The sequence below is a fragment of the Dreissena polymorpha genome, chromosome 1 (genome assembly GCF_020536995.1).
Source record: "Dreissena polymorpha isolate Duluth1 chromosome 1, UMN_Dpol_1.0, whole genome shotgun sequence".
Lineage (NCBI taxonomy): Eukaryota > Metazoa > Mollusca > Bivalvia > Myida > Dreissenidae > Dreissena > Dreissena polymorpha.
The window spans coordinates 62,855,966-62,873,768 of NC_068355.1; the positions used below are offsets into that span (position 1 = coordinate 62,855,966).

The window sequence follows — 17,803 nt, forward strand, 5'->3', positions numbered from 1 at the left end:
CATGACAGGTTATAATCTTGAAGTAATTTTAGCCTTGTCATGATGAGATTGCTATAATTCATGCGCATGTTCCAGTGGACTTTGTTCTGGATCAGAAGGGGGTGCCGTTGCTGGATGCATACGACAAGTGGCGTAACTGGGCAGACAGCAAGGTTTGCTGTGACTATGCCCTGCATGTGGCTGTGACCCACTGGAGCGACAGTGTTGCCAAGGAGATGGAGGTTCTCACCAAGGAGAGAGGTGAGTTATTTGCAACCATGGCGATCTTGCTCTTTCACTATTTAAAGTTTGTCAGATATTTGTAAAATGGTAAAATTGGAAACGCAGTTGGAATGCGTCAGATATTTTTGTTTGTAAGTTTTTAGCTCGGCTGTTTTCGGAGAAAACCCAAGGTATTGTCATAGCCAGCGCGTCGTATGCTGTCCACGTCGTGCTTAAACCTTAACATAGGCTGTAAAATCAAAGTGCTTCGACAAACAACTTTGAAACCTCATATGTAGATGCACCTTGATGCGTTCTACACGCCACACCCATTTTTGGGTCACTAGGTCAAAGGTCAAGGTCATTTCTGACAAGCTTTCATTAATTCAAAACTGCACCCACAGCCGAGCACTGGCAACCATTATGTGGTGCTCTTGTTTGTCTTGCTTACCATGTCAGCACCATGCAATACAGTTTCCATGGCTCAGAATTGTATACAGCAAAATGTTTAAGGGTTGCATCATTTTTTATGCCATTTTATGCATTTGTTATCTATACAAAATATCCTACAAAATATCTGACTTGTAGCTGTTTTCTTATTATGTAAATGGCAGAGAAAGCATTGGCAGAGAAAGCATTGGCAGAGAAAGCATTGGCAGAGAAAGCATTGGCAGAGAAAGCATTAAAAATGTAAATGAGCAGCAGTCTGAGACAACTGAGCTGTATGTGTGTGTGTAACTTGTTGTCCCTGATAAGCCTGTGCATACTGTAATAGCTTATCTTGGATGTTTCTTTACCCTTTCCAAAAGGGGGGGCTCATATCATGGGTTATTTGTTTCAGGAGTAAACTCATTCAAAATGTTCCTTGCCTACAAAGATGTGTTCATGCTGGATGACAGCGATCTGTACAGTTCTTTCAAGCGCTGCAAGGAGCTTGGAGCCCTGGCTATGGTGCATGCTGAAAACGGGCATCTAATTGCACAGGTAAAGGCAGTGTCAGTGACTGAATTTCTAGTGTTTAAAAAAAAGTATAGATGTAAATAGAAAGACATCCTTTAATCCTCAAGTCATAACTTACAGTCATGATTTCTGATACAGATTTATAGTTGTTTGCAACAACAACTAAGGTTAATAGTGGTGTTTTTAAAACCAGTGTACAAGGTACTGCTATTCACCAAATCATACTCAAACCGCTTCTTGGGGCCGAAGAGTATGCTTTACGTAACATTTTTGCATCAAGAAAATAGTACACTGCGTGTTAGGTTAAAATGGCTTTACAGAGCTCTCCTAAAAGGTCACAGGGGCAGGTAAGCCAATAGATTAATTCATGAAGATGCAGCATGACCTGTAAATGAAACCTGAAACACGATAAGACGGAAATCATTCCATTATCTAACTATCAATGTTTGCCAATCTCAGTCTGTCGGTATGGAAATCGATCTTGAAAGACTACATTGGATCCAAAATGCCAGTTTGCTTTCTTGTGCTTAGATGTTCCATTTATAAGAAACAAAGAGATTTTTAAAGACCCGGGTCATGCAAGATTTGTTCCAATTCTATATGTGGCCAGCGTAGCTATAGCTCATTCTGCGCATCTCGCAGTCTGGTCAGGAGATACCTAATAAGACCACAAAACCATGGTGATTTAAACCAGACAGTGCAGCTCCTTGCCAGACTACTCAATTGCACATACTGATCTTTAGCTACGCTAGCTGCATGAAGCGCCATAAGACCCATTTTGGCATGATGTGGCTCTGAAAGTGTGGTTTTAATTTATCGCATTTTCATCAAATATTAAAATACCATATGTTTTAATGGGGAAAACAAACTTCACAACAAGCAATGTGAGGACACATATAATGTGATCTCGGTAGTATAATTTTTATTTACGAACATTTACATGTGGTTTGAATTTACCTGCACCTGATAACACACATTTCATGCAGTTAATATGTGGCTAACGAGTGACACACACAACAAGTTAAACCTTTTTAGCTCACCTGATTGCTCAGGTGAGCTTTTGTGACCGGTCTTTGTCTGTCGTATGTCCGTCCGTCCGTTAACATTTGCTCGTAAACACTCTAGAGTCCACATTTCTTGTCCCATCTTCATAAAACTTGGTCAGAAGCTTTGTCCCAATGAAATCTCGGCCAAGTTCGAAACTGGGTTGTGCCGGGTCAAAAACTAGGTCACTTGGTCAAAAAAAAGAAAAAACATGGCCGCCAGTGGGCGGGGCATTTTTCTCTAGCTGTATTTAGTGGCAGTTTTCCCTATTTGGCTATAGAGAAACCTTGCAAACACTCTAGAAGTCACAATTTTTGTCCAATTATCATGAAAGTTGGTCAAAACATTGGTTTTATTGATATCTCTGATGAGTTTGAAAATGGTCGGGATCGGTGAAAAAACATGGCCGCCAATGGGCGGGGCATTTTTCTCTATATGTATATAGTGAAAACATGTGAACACAGTAGAAGTCACATTTTTGGCCCAATTTTCTTGAAATTTGCTCAGAACATTTGTTTCCTTGATACAAGAGTTGAGTTAAAAAATGGTTCCGGTCAGTTGAATAACATGGCTGCTGGGAGGGGGGCAGTTTTCTCATTATGCCCCCCCCCCCTTTCGAAGAAGAGGGGGTATATTGTTTTGCTCATGTCGGTCTGTCTGTCCACCAGATGGTTTCCAGATGATTACTCAAGAGCGCTTATGCCAAGGATCATGAAACTTCATAGGTACATTGATCATGACTCGCAGATGACCCCTATTAATTTTCAGGTCACTGGGTCAAAGGTCAAGGTCACGATGACCCGAAATAGTAAAATGGTTTCCTGATGATAACTCAAGAACACTTATGCCTAGGATCATGAAACTTCATAGATACATTGGTCATGACTCGCAGATGACCCCTATTGATTTTCAGGTCAGTAGGTCAAAGGTCAAGGTCACGATGACCCGAAATAGTAAAATGGTTTCCAGATGATAACTCAAGAACGCTTAGGCCTAGGATCATGAAACTTCATAGGTACTTTGATCATAACTCGTAGATGACCCCTATTGATTTTCAGGTCACTAGGTCAAAGGTCAAGGTCACGATGACCCAAAGCAGTAAAATGGTTTCCAGATGATTACTCAAGAACGCTTAGGCCTAGGATCATAAAACTTCATAGGTACATTGATCATGATTGGTAGATGACCCCTATTGATTTTCAGGTCACTAGGTCAAAGGTCAAGGTCACGGTGACCCGAAATAGTAAAATGGTTTCCAGATGAATACTCAAGAACGCTTATGCCTAGGATCATGAAACACCATAGGTACATTGATCATGACTCGAAGATGACCTCTATTGATTTTCAGGTCACTAGGTCAAAGGTCAAGGTCATGGTGACCTGAAATAGTAAAATGGTTTCTGGATGATAACTCAAGAACGCTTATGCCTAGGATCATGAAACTTCAAACGTACGATGATCATGACTTGCAGATGACCCCTATTGATTTTCAGGTCACTAGGTCAAAGGTCAAAGTCACGGTGACCTGAAATAGTAAAATGGTTTCTGGATGATAACTCAAGAACGCTTATGCCTACGTTCATGAAACTTCATAGGTATATTGATCATGACTCGCAGATGACCCCTATTGATTATCAGGTCACTAGGTCAAAGGTCAAGGTCACAGTGCCAAAAAACGTATTCACACAATGGCTCAAGGTCACGGTGACTCAACTTAGAAAAATGGTTTCCGGATGATAACTCAAGAATGCTTACGCCTAGGATCATGAAACTTCATAGGTACATTGATCATGACTTGCAGATGAAATAATGTTGACCAGGATGTTTGTCTGGACAATATCTAGGTCAAGTTTGACATTTGGTAAAGATTGAATGAACCAACTCCTCTCATGTTAGCGCAACTAGGGCCATCTAGGCCCTCTTGTTTAAATTTAATTATTATGCCCCCCTTCGAAGAAGAGGGGATATATTGTTTTGTTCATGTCGGTCCATCCGTCCGTCCACCGAATGGTTTCCGGATGATAACTCAAGAACGCTTAAATCTAGGATCATGTAACTTCATGGGTACATTAATCATGACTTGCAGATGACCCCTATTGATTTTTAGGTCACTTGGTCAAAGGTCAAGGTAACGGTGACTTGACACAGAAAAATGGTTTATCGCATGATGACTCAAGAACGCTTATGCCTAGGATCATGAAACTTCATAGATACATTGATCATGACTCGCAGATGACCCCTATTGATTTTCATGTCACTAGGTCAAAGATCAAGGTCATGGTGACCCAAAGCAGTAAAATGGTTTCCAGATGATTACTCAAGAATGCTTATGCCTAGGATCATGAGACTTCATAGATACATTGATCATTACTCGCAGATGACCCCTATTGATTTTCAGGTCACTAGGTCAAAGGTCAAGGTCATGGTGACTCAAAGCAGTAAAATGGTTTCCAGATGATTACTCAAGAACGCTTATTCCTAGGATCATGAAACTTCATAGATACATTGATCATGACTCGCAGATAATCCCTATTGATTTTCAGGTCACTAGGTCAAAGGTTAAGGTCACGATGACCCGAAATAGTAAAATCGTTTCCAGATGATAACTCAAGAACGTTTAGGCCTAGGATCATGAAACTTTATAGGTACATTGATCATGACTCACAGATGACCCCTATTGATTTTCAGGTCACTAGGTCAAAGGTCAAGGGCACCCTGACTCGAACAAGTAAAATGGTTTCTGGATGATAACTCAAGAACGCTTATGCCTAGGATCATGAAACTTCATAGGTTCATTGATCATGACTGGCAGATGACCCCTATTGATTTTCAGGTCACTAGGTCAAAGGTCACGGTGACTCAAACCAGTAAAATGGTTTTCGGATGATAACTCAAGAACGCTTACGCTTAGGATCATGAAACTTCATAGGTACATTAATCATGACTGGTAGATGACCCCTATCGTTTTTCAGGTCACTAGGTCAAAGGTCAATTTGACGGTCACAGTGACAATAAAAGTATTCACACAATGGCTGTCACTACAACTGACAGCCCATATGGGGGGCATGCATGTTTTTTTTTCAAACAGCCCTTGTTTAAAATGTATTTATCTAACTTTTTCTGCTTTGAATAAATACAATTTCACGCTTTGCTAAATCTTGCTGGAAATGATAGAACCAAAAAGTAAAAACATAAAACATTCTGCTTTCTTAATGGGATGAAACTGTTTCAAATGCTGTTGGGTGAATCCATTGTTTTCTACCGGTATACATCATTACATGTTTATTTACCCAATTGCGCGAATGTAATGATCCATTGCCCCAGACATGCATCTGCCAGGTTTTATGACCTTAATCCGGTTGTAAAAATTAATGCTTAAGTGTAACAAGATAAGCAAAAACAGGGCCGAAGTCTGTAGAATAGCGCTGTTAAATATACTGTTGGAAAACTTAGAGTAATAACAGTAATTAAAATTCTTGGGTTTAGATTTGTTGTGAGTGCTCTGTTTTTCAGAAATCCAAGGAGATGATAGAACTGGGTATAACTGGACCTGAGGCCCATGAGATGTGTCGACCAGAGGAGGTAGGAATTCTAGACACAATGGACTTGACTTTTTACTTTAATTTTGTGTCTTGTTCTGTGAAAATTGGGCAAAATTCATGTGCTTAAAGTGTCGTCCCAGATTAGCCTGTGCAGTCCGCACAGGATAATCAGGGACGGCACTTTCTGCTTTAATGGTATTTCTCGTTTAAAGGAAGTCCTTTTTTACCAAAAATCTAGTTTAAGCGGAAAGTGTTATCCCTGATAAGCCTGTGTAAACTGCACAGGCTAATCGGGGATGACACTACGCACATGCATAATGCCCAGTTTTCTCAGAACAAGACAAATTTGTTTATCTGTAATCTTTCATATCAATATATTAAAGATAATTGAAACTTTTAATGTGGACAGATCGACATTAGACAATACAAAAAGTAACATTTCAATATGGAATATAAGTAAATAGTTCAATATGGATATAAGTTAATAGTGCTTGCAACATTTATAAGTTCTGTGTAACCTAATTAAACTCTTAAAGTAACATGACTTTTGTGTTCAAATATTTAATTTTCTGTATTTACAGATTACAATGATTTGATAATACAAAATTTGCTTATTTTTCGTTTAAAGATATATCTTTTTCATTACCTGTACTACATTTTAAAAAGAGATGGTTATGTATTTGGTAAATTCTAGAAGAAACTTTCAAGTGTTAAGTCATGGATAAATACTTCAACATTTTTTAAATGCTTTTGATTGAATGATATAGATGATCAGGAATATATTACAGACAACTTTTCCTCAGAGTATTGCAGTAACCTTATAACATACATGTAATTCAATACAAACACCTTTGTGCAATCATTAAAATGTTATTAACTTTCATATAATTTTGGATGTGTAATTAATGTTGCCAGAAGCAATCTTAACATGTATTCCTCATACAAATCTTTGAGTCATTTATGAAAAAGCTCTTGCATTTTTGTTGGCTTCCTTATGTTTGGTTAGTTTTTAATTTAGTATTGCTGCATTAACATGTGCTTGTTTAGTTGTCTGTGTTGTCAACATATTTCAATAAATAAAATTGTTATAATAAGGAGCATATGTTTCTCAATATTCACTCACAAATAAAGTTTTAATGCTTAAATATCTGGTTTTCATACAAATGAATTAGATGGTGAATTAGATGGATATATGCCAGTTATACAAATAATGTGTAAACCTTTTATTCTTTATGTTTGTTGTTGAATGTAAAGATACTTTTAATAGGTTTGTTTATATTGCACCAAATATTGATTCAGCAATTTCAAAATAAATTACCACAAATTACACCTCAAGCAGTGTCAGTGGTATCACCCATCTCATTACCTCGAAGGTCAAGGTTACACTTAAAGGTTAAAAGGTCAATGATGCCCATAAATATAAGTGATGTTTTGTGACCAAAGTAAAATATTAAGGTTTCCTTGCCCTCTGGACCTGTATCCTGTTTCCCTCTTAACCCTTACAGTGCGGGAACCGAGTTGTGAAGGCCTTTGCAAACAGTTTGGATCCAGATGAGACGCCACAGAACGTGGCGTCTCATCTGGATCCAAACTGTTTGCTATTCTGATAGTATTCTTTGAAAAAAATCGAAGAAAATGCTAATTTTAGAAATTCAGCAGAAGGCATTTTAGCAGACGACAAATTTCCCAGCATGCAAAGGGTTAAAGTAGTATCCCATCCCCACTTGCTGAACATTCCCTGATGGTGTAAGGCATTGTGATCTCTGGTTGTGATGTAAGGCACTGTGATGCGGTTGTTAAGGCGAGCTCTGTGGTATTGTGGAGGGATGTTCAGTTGGGCACTGTGGTATTGTGGATGTTGTGACAGCATGTGTGTTGTTCAGGTGGAGGCGGAAGCCACAAACCGGGCCATTATGCTCGCCAATGAGGCATGCTGCCCTCTGTACATTGTCCATGTGATGAGCAAGTCAGCTGCTGATATGGTCACACGTGCACGCAGGAAAGGTAGGATACTTTCGCAAGGACAGTGTATGAGGCGCATAACCAGAAAAAAGGTTTGGCTAGATTCTGTTTATTAGTCATGACCGCATGTTGGTGTGTCATTCATTGAGTTCAATTCCATGCTGTGTAATCTTCTGTTGGAAGAGTCTGTGTGAGCTGTGGGCGAATTCAGGATAGTGGAAAGTATGTACAACTGCAGCTAGGTGTGGATTCAGGCCGGTGTCAATTAAAGGTAAACTGGAATCTAGTTCTTGAAGTGTAAAATGTCCATTGATGACAGATATATCCAGATCCAGGTTTGTATAGTGGGTCAATGACATTAATTCAAAAGGAAGTTGATGCAGTGCCAAATGCTCAAGGTAAAATGTCACCAATATAATCTGCTTTTTAGTGTACTGTCTGCACACATTTTAGTTTGCTTTTTGTGTTTTTGCATGAAGGCTACACAGTGGTACTCTTTGTTTCAACATGACAACAATTCTCTGCCATGATCCATCAAATTGTGGTTGGACATTTGTAGGTTGAAGGAGAGGCAGTGAATCGAGCGATTGCTATTGGCAACCAAGCCAATTGCCCCGTATATATAGTAAAAGTTATGAGTAAAACGTCTGCTCAGAATATTGCGGATGCTCGAAGGTCAGGTAGGTTGAAGAAAGAGCTGTTACATGTCGCTAGTAGAGGTACTGTTGGAGAAGTTTTCATGTTTCTATATATTATTTACCATATTTGAAATATATTAGAATGGTTTGCTATCTCTGTTTGTCTCGGATGATTATCTTAAACTTTAAATATATTGATAGTATAATGCTACTATGATTGAGCCGTGAAATATTAACTCAACTTAGAGTGTTATTCTGTACAAATTCACATCACATTGATTACAATGTATAAATATTATGATGTTAATGAAATTCAAAATACATGATCAGTCATACCATGTCATAAACTTATAAGTCATAGTATTAAGTAAGGTTATTAGAAAGAAACATCATGTAATGAATCATTGTGAAAAGAACAAAACATCTAATTTTGTTAAGTATATTTCAGCTGATAGTGTTTACATACATTAATATAATTAAAAAAAAAGATGCATGAAAAACTAACAAAAGTGTCAGTATTTACAGAGCAGGTAAATAATATCATATTTACATCCTAACAATCCATTAACAATTATCTTATAGTGATTTATAGAATCCAGTAGTATACAAAGATCATTCTGCAACTGTGTTCATCCAAGTTTATATGTCCATTTATTTCCAGTAAATGTTTTGATGGATGGAACAATTTCGAACATAATTATAAATTACTACTTAAATAAAGCATGGTTGGTTAGCTCACACTTTGATTGACAAGTGTACTGGCCATTTATTTGTATGACAAAAACAAATCTTACGCAATAATAAAGAACCTCAACTACAAAAATCTCTAAAACATACCAAGTTATTTTTGAGAAACTGTGAATACAATATCACAAGAAAGCAATATTGTACATACTTTTATGCCTGGTTCTTCAGGATGTGTGGTGTTTGGAGAGCCAATAGCAGCCAGTCTGGGCACGGATGGCACACACCAATGGAACAAGTGCTGGCGCCATGCTGCGGGCCATGTGATGGGACCACCCCTCCGCCCTGACCCCTCCACACCAGGATATCTGATGGACCTGCTCGCAAAGTGAGTGTATCCAATGTAGTCATAGCAGTAGCTTTTATAAGATCAATTGTTCTGGCCTAATCATATCATACAAGTTTTAGGTGCATTTAAACATTTTTATGCAGGTTCATGAAATATTTTACTTAAATGCTGTTCAGTCAGAGCTTTATAGTCTGAAGTGCTTGATACCTGGTACCATTTGTATTGTGGATTTTGTAATAAGATGTGATTATTGAATAAATACAGAAAATGTAGATTTTTAAATTGTGTTGACTTAATTAATATATGTGATTTTGTGAACATATGAATTTTACACAATTTATGTCAATATATTTGAAAATTTCAGATCTTTTCATGGAGTATGAATGATTTACTATTGAATCTTTTATAGAAATGCTTAACACAGACTTTTCTCTCGTTCAACCTTATAACATGATTGTGTAGTTATAGTATACAAGTGTCACTCATTTTGAATATGAACTGTCAGGAAAGTGTTAAATGTACTTCTATCACGCTCATGTTGTTATCCCTCAGTGGTGACCTACAGACTACAGGCACAGACAACTGTACGTTCAACGCGGACCAGAAGGCTCTTGGCAAGGATGACTTCAGGAAGATTCCTAACGGGGTCAACGGGGTGGAGGATCGTATGTCTGTCATATGGGAGAAGGGAGTGGTTAGTAAACATGTCTGTGCGCTTTTGATGCTAAACTTCAATTATTTTTAACCAGGTTTTTAACCAGGTTTTCCGAAGGAAAAAACTGGTTATTAGATTGGCGAATGCGGGCGGGCTGGCGGGCTGGCTGGCGGGCGGGCAGAACAAGCTTGTCCGGGCCATAACTATGTCGTTCATTGTCAGATTTTAAAATCATTTGGCACATTTGTTCACCATCATTGGACGGTGTGTCGCGTGAAATAATTACGTCGATATCTCCAAGGTCAAGGTCACACTTTGAGTTCAAAGGTCAAAAATGGCCATAAATGAGCTTGTCCTGGCCATAACTATGTCATTCATTGTGAGATTTTAAAATCATTTGGCACATTTGTTCACCATCATGGGACGGTGTGTCGCACGAAAGAATCACGTCAATATCTCCAATGTCGAGGTCGCCACCACTAAAAATAGATTTTTTTTAAAAACAAACTTACAAAGGGGGTTTATTTTGTTTGTTCATTTAAAAAGTTCAGTTTGAGTTTTCTCCCTTTATCAGATTTTTTTTTCACAATGAAAACCTGGTTTTGTGACAATTTTGTCCCTTGTTTTTTAATTATGCTTCCATTTTTGGTGTTTTGATGTAATATATATCTTTTGTGTTTTTTGTGTAGTAATTGTGGTTTGAAATGAAACTTATTTGAAAAAGACTTGTGACAATGGTGAGGAGTACTTGTGTCTAAGTTTGTCTGTATGTTATTTATGCTTTCCATTTCCACAGCACTCTGGCAAGATGGACCCCTGCAGATTTGTGGCCGTCACAAGCACAAATGCAGCTAAATTGTTCAACATCTATCCCCAGAAGGTTTGTTTTTATACTTTCAACATATTTAGATACATAGGTATATAGATTGGATAGATATTGTGTTTAACAATTGCTTTGCTGTCTCTTATTATTATGAACTTTTCATTTAATGACAAACCCCTCAAATATATATGTTTCCTTGAATTGCTTGGTCCAAACCTCACTTGGACCTATTGCATGGTCACATCGTGATGCTCTACAAAATAATTATCTGAGGTATGTTCTTAACCCTTTGCATGCTCGGAAATTTGTCATCTGCTAAATTGCTAAAATTAGCATTTTCTTTGATTTTTTTTCAAAGAATACCATCAGAATAGCAAACAGTTTGGATCCTGATGAGACACCACGTTCTGTGGCGTCTCATCTGGATCCAAACTGTTTGCAAAGGCCTTCAAAATCCGGTTTCAGCGCTCAAAGGTTTAATTCTGGTATTTCTGTTCTCTATAGTCTCCTATAATGTTATCCAGTTAGAGCTTGCATAGTGATGTGCTCAGATGCAAAAATTGTCTATAACATATCTCTTGATTTTATGTCTCTCTTGCTGAAGTCCCCATATTCCATTTTAGGGCCGCATAGCAGTGGGCTCGGATGCAGACATTGTCATCTGGGATCCCAAGGCCACCCGTACCATCTCGGCCAAGACTCACCACCAGGCTGTTGACTTCAACATCTTTGAGGGCATGGTGGTCCACGGTGTCCCTGTATTTGTTATCAGCAATGGACACGTAGTGGTTGATGAGGGACAGGTATAATGTAGTACTATGGTTGAATTAGTGTATATTAGTAACATTAATAATCAAACTGTTGTTTCTGATAAACAATCAATGAGCAAAAACATCAGTTTCACTTTCATTTCTTTTTCCACTGCTTTCATATGCTGTTTAAATTGGTATTGTCAAATATAACCTTAGATTGCGATCACAGTTTACTTCTCCAAACCGTTTTAGAAGTTCAATTAAATTTCATACCTGAACATCCTTTGATAAATATTCAATTGGTTTCATTATTTCGTGATAGGTACTGAAATATTTGAGCTATAGATACATTTACTTTTAAATCTTCAGATGAGGGTCACGCAAGGTCAGGGTCGTTTCATTGCGACACCGTGTTATGCAGAGGCTGTCTATGGCAGGATAGAGTCACGAGAAGTGGTAATACAGTTTTCTGTCTATGGCACGATAGAGTCACGAGAAGTGGTAATACAGTTTTCTGTCTATGGCAGGATAGAGTCACGAGAAGTGGTAATTCAGTTTTCTATGGCAGGATAGAGTCACGAGAAGTGGTAATACAGTTTTCTATGGCAGGATAGAGTCACGAGAAGTGGTAATACAGTTTTCTATGGCAGGATAGAGTCACGAGAAGTGGTAATACAGTTTTCTATGGCAGGATAGAGTCACGAGAAGCGGTAATACAGTTTTCTGTCTATGGCAGGATAGAGTCACGAGAAGTGGTAATACAGTTTGCCTTTGAGTCTTGCTCTGCAAAATTGGGTTTAATGCATGTGCATAAAATGGTGTCTCGGATTAGCTTGTGGAGACTGAATAGGCTAATTAGGGAAGACACTTTCTGCCTAAATTGGATTCTCTATGAAAAGTCTTCCTTAAAACGAAAAGGTAGAGAGTTTTATCCCTGATGATGATCAGCCTGTGTTGACTTGGAAGGCTGATCTGAGACCACAATTTACTCACATGCATTTCCAGTTTCACTGTTACAGCGTTTTCTTTCTCAAAGATTAGCATTAGAAAACATTTGAATCTTGGACTAAACCTTTTTATGTAGTTATGCCCCCTTCGAAAAAGAGGGGGTATATTGTTTTTCACATGTCGGTCTGTCCGTCCACCAGATGGTTTCCGGATGATAACTCAAGAAAGCTTAGGCCTAGTATCATGAAACTTCAAAGGTACATTGGTCATGACTGGCAGATGACCCCTATTGATTTTCAGGTCACCAGGTCAAAGGTCAAGGTCACAGTGACCCGAAATAGTAAAATGGTTTCCGGATGATGACTCAAGAATGCTTAGGCCTAGGATCATGAAACTTCATAGGTATATTGATCATGACTGGCAGATGACCCCTATTGATTTTCAGGTCACTAGGTCAAAGGTCCGAAATAGTAAAATGGTTTCTGGATGATAACTCAAGAATGCTTATGCCTAGGATCATGAAACTTCATAGGTACATTGATCATGATAAGCAAATGACCCCTATTGATTTTCAGGTCACTAGGTAAAAGGTCAAGGTCACAGTGACTCAAAACACTAAGATGGTTTCCGGATGATAACTCAAGAATGCTTACGCCTAGGATCATGAAACTTTATAAGTAGATTGATCATGACTGGCAGATGACCCCTATTGATTTTCAGGTAACTAGGTCAAAGGTCAAGGTCACAGTGACTCGAAACAGTAAAATGGTTTCTGGATGATAACTCAAAATGCTTACGCCAAGGATCATGAAACTTCATAGGAACATTGATCATAACTGGCAGATGAACCCAATAGATTTTCAGGTCATTAGGTCAAAGGTCAAGGTCACAGTGATTCAAAACAGTAAAATGGTTTCCGGATGCTGAATCAAGAATGCTTACCCCTAGGATCATGAAACTTCATAGGTGCATTGATAATGACTGGCAGATGACCCCTATTGATTTTCAGGTCACTAGGTCAAAGGTCAAGGTCCCAGAGACTTTAAATAGTAAAATGGTTTCCTGATGATAACTCAAGAATAATTAGGCCTAGGATCATGAAACTTCATAGGTACATTGATCATAACTGGCAGATGACCCCTATTGATTTTCAGGTCACTAAGTCAAAGGTCAAGGTCACAATATGAATGACAGAAAACGTATTCATACAATGGCTGCCACTACAACTGACAGCCCATATGGGGGCATGCATGTTTTACAAACAGCCCTTGTTGATATTTGCATTAATAGATGCTTTAAAGTCAACTGGTACGTTGAAACAATTTTTAGTCAAGAAGTAAAAAAACAACACATGAATGTTTGTTTTTAAAAGGTGTATTTTTGCTGATGTGTTGAGTAGCTCACTAACAATCACCTGACACAGACCTCCAAGCACGGAGATATTTACATACAGACCGTTGCCATGGATATTCATGCTGGAATCCAGAAAAAAATATAGAAAAGATTATCCCAATAAAGTACTGCGTATAACTAAACTGTGAAACAAAGAAAATATATTTATTGTTCTGAAATTCAGATGTATAATTTATGCTATTAAGAGTATCCTGTAACTGTTGCAAATCTATACACTGCAAGCTATTCAGATATTGTTATGTTGTTGAATATAAATGGTCACTTTAACAATTCATTTGCATAATTTATGCTTATAAAGTATCAATTAGTATCAAGTGGTAACTGTTATCAATCAATTAACATAAAGGTATTGTTACTTGCTGAATATGAATAAGGTAAAACTATTCATGTCTGATTGAGCAGATTAGAGTGCATGAGAATTTGGCAACTGTGATAGCCCATTAGTATCAGGTGAAGTTTGCCATGTGAACATTGTGAGGTATTGTTGTGCTGTAGGCTCGAAGGCCCAAGAAGGTAGAGCGAGAGGTGTACGAGGGCCCCATTGCGGAGGTGAAGACCAACAGCATCGAGACGGCGCCTCCCAGGCACCGCAATGAGAACACCAACATCATCATGGGTGATGACATGTCTGCAGACTTCCACAGCAGGCCCCCTACCAGATCTGGAGGTCGAAATCAACAGGACTCTAGCTTTTCTTTCAGTGGTAGCTAACATTCTGCCTTGCACTTTTTTGGATAGTTTTAATGAGGACATTGTTTTTTTTATATGTTGTAACAATGAAAAAACGTTGTTTTGCCTGATTTTACGTGTATTGTGGTGTTTGTACTTTTGTCTATTTGTATTTACTTGTTTGGAAAACATTTGATTAGGACTTAACAGTATATTTCTACTCAGGTATGACTTGAAATATGGGTCTGCCATTTGGACATGTTTCATTTTCACTCATTGCTTTCAAATGTTGCAAATGTACATGAATTTGAGTTCTTAATTCTTTCAAACGCCTCTTCTTTGTTTCAAACCTTACAAATTATATTTGTAAATACACTACCCATGATATTCCAACTTTTGAATGTCCCAATGTTTGGCTTTGTACTTTCTTATATTTCAATTTGTGTTTGATCATCGTTTGCTTCATAAGCATTTTGCAGTTCACAGCACTTTGGTAAAAGCCTTTTTTGGCCTCGACGCTTTTTAATTTAAATGAAGGCAGTTTATGGGATAAGAATACATACATTTGTAATGGTAAAATGTTGAATGTCCTCATTAGCTAGTCAAAATACTTTTACTTAATTGGAATGGGAAAAACATTAATTTGTAATAGCCTCAAGCATTTTCTGACTTCCAAATGTAGCATTATTGAATGCATCAGGGTTAGATATACAAGTACCTTGTATAACCATTGTTATAAGTAACTTGTATATGCCATATATAAGAAAGCAGAATCTTCGCTAGCACCCTCTACATATGTATCACTCCCTTGCATGGTGCTTGTATGTGGAGGCATGCTTGTTCTACATTCACACAGATTTACCCCAGTTTATTATAAAATATAATATTGGACTTTATTGGTAGCGCATAGAACCATTCAAAGCTTCTTTATTTGGCTTCATCATTTCTATGTTTGGTTTAAGATTTTATCAAATATATATATATACAAGCATTTCACTCCCATCTAAAACTAAACACTGTATGTTTTCTTGTGATCCAATAGTTTTACCATTATCCATTACTCTTCTTCCTGTTTCTCCAGACTAACCATCAGAAAATTGTGTCTTCCTGGAAACATATTCAGTATGCCTTGCCTGTCAAATTAACATCATTTATCTATTGACCCAGATTATCTACCGGTACAACCTGTTATATGTATTCCTGGTGATCAGTAATACTTGGTGGTAGCTTTCAGCTGTTGAGTTTTCATGCTCCATATTTGTTATATTCTTAGAATGATTTTCATGAAACTTATTTCAAATGATCAAGACAATGTGTATATGCCATTGGCTTTTCACGCAAGGTCATTATCAGGCTTGAAGGATATCTGTCTGAGCCTTCATTTTCAGGTCAGTTTTTCGTGTCTGCTCCATATCCGAAATTGAAGGATGTTCATGACTCTTTGTGCAAGTATTTTTTTTATTGAGACCATGTGCAGTTGACATAAACAAATCATAGCACCTCTTGGCAAAAGTCACACTTTTGGGTCAAAAGGATCATTGCGGGGGATATGCCTTAGATTGCCACGTGGAATGTTTAGACTCGAGAAATTGATACTGTTGAGATGTAAATGATATGAAATTTTCTAATTATTCCATGTTTGTGTTTAACTAATATTGGGATACTCATCTTTTATTCAGGAACAATCGCAGGTGAATTCTCTTTTACTAGACTTGGCTGAATGACTTGAATTGACAGATTTGTAGACTTATATATAAAACGCTTCTTAGAGAGTTCTGTGTTTGTTAAAAATTTAAACTATGCATACCATGCTTATTTCATTCTGTTTGTGTTTCATCTTAAAATAAGGTTTGCGAATATGACGGAATGCATTATCTATCTATATGATGTTAACAAAAGCATGATGTTTAAGCTGGCCTCACTGTAATAATTCTGTTTTGGGTAATATAATAGGTCCAGAATATGCCTGCTTACTTTGCTAATTTATTCTTAATGCCATAATTTTTAATTTTAATTGAGTAATGATCTATCATTAAAACTACCAATGAAATGCTCAACATGCTTTTTATTAAAAGAAACATTATTTGTTTTATAAACAATGGCTTAAATGTAGCATTGGGTTGAATCAGTTATAAAACAGGCCCAAAATTGTTCGGCTATTTTAATTTCTCACTCCTGCGTTTGAAAAAAAACAAAATTTTATAATGGTTAGCAACTCATATGATACACCAAGATCTGGTGTAAACCATTTATGTTGAGTATTATAACCATATATGTTATGCTGTTTAAGTTTGTTATATAGTATGCTCGACAGTTAAACGGGCTAGCACATTTTTAGATTTTATCATTTGTTTTGCTAATGCTTATAATATTTTTATTTAACTGTAGATCTACTTACATATTTATGAAAATGAAACTCTTTAATTTAAGTGTGCATTTATAAATAGGTTGATTTTGAAGTTGATGGAGGGAATCTTGTGGTCAAAATTATAAAATTCGCTGGTTAATTATTCATTCTGTGCCATAAGGTGGGTGGGCTATTTAAGGAGTGCATTTTGGCAGACAACATGTCCACTCCATGTCTCTTATACCTTTAGAAAGATTTTCATGACACTTTCCTTACATGTTAAGCGCATTGACACAATATGCAAAGGTGGCTCAAGGTCAGGATTGTACTTCAATGTCAGAGGTTTGAGCCTCTATGTTTGTGTTTGCTTCATATCTCATGTAGCCATTGAAGGATAGTTTCATATGTCATGTAGCCATTGAAAGATTTTTTTAGAAAACTCGTCTACAATAATATTATGATTGTGACTGTGTATAAAAGGCATGAGTCATGCTCAAGGTCATACTTAAATGTAAATATTATTTTTCTAAGCCTAAATTTCTTATTCTGATACATTTCTCTCATTTCAATTGTATGATTTATCAAAATTACCTACTATTGTAAGGCCATTGAGACAGTGCAAAGTAGGCATGAGTGAGTCATACCAGCTCAAGACAAAGTTCATAGTTCAAGGTTTCATCATTTATTTTTATTTACAGTCCATGTATCCTCTGAAGAATTGTCATGAAACTTGCCTACAATGTACAGGTCACATTTCTTAAGGTCTAGGTCTTACTTAAGGGCCAATAGTTCAGCCTTTTTGTTTTTGTATATCTA

The 17,803-nt window shown here is 37.3% G+C and overlaps 2 protein-coding genes across 10 annotated transcripts in view; both read left to right on the forward strand.

Moving 5' to 3' along the window:
* Positions 1-5,694, forward strand: part of LOC127832139 (2-amino-3-ketobutyrate coenzyme A ligase, mitochondrial-like) — a 217,978-nt gene extending 212,284 nt beyond the window's left edge. Inside the window, exon 14 of the transcript XR_008026708.1 lies at positions 3,904-5,694. The gene's annotated coding sequence lies outside the window, so the exon portion shown is untranslated. The remainder of the gene's footprint in view (positions 1-3,903) is intronic.
* Positions 1-17,803, forward strand: part of LOC127832087 (dihydropyrimidinase-like) — a 74,949-nt gene that overhangs the window by 54,638 nt on the left and 2,508 nt on the right. For 6 of the 9 annotated variants that reach the window (XM_052357271.1, XM_052357332.1, XM_052357343.1 and 3 more), the window contains 10 exons: positions 76-240; positions 1,043-1,185; positions 5,719-5,787; positions 7,631-7,751; positions 9,263-9,419; positions 9,933-10,074; positions 10,832-10,915; positions 11,482-11,661; positions 11,980-12,111; positions 14,467-14,674. In XM_052357271.1, the coding sequence (XP_052213231.1) occupies positions 76-240; positions 1,043-1,185; positions 5,719-5,787; positions 7,631-7,751; positions 9,263-9,419; positions 9,933-10,074; positions 10,832-10,915; positions 11,482-11,661; positions 11,980-12,111; positions 14,467-14,674 (1,401 nt within the window). Of the gene's footprint in view, positions 1-75; positions 241-1,042; positions 1,186-5,718; positions 5,788-7,630; positions 7,752-8,268; positions 8,390-9,262; positions 9,420-9,932; positions 10,075-10,831; positions 10,916-11,481; positions 11,662-11,979; positions 12,112-14,466; positions 14,675-17,803 lie in introns of all 9 variants that reach the window. The other 3 variants (XM_052357290.1, XM_052357280.1, XM_052357301.1) reach the window with 3 other exon arrangements.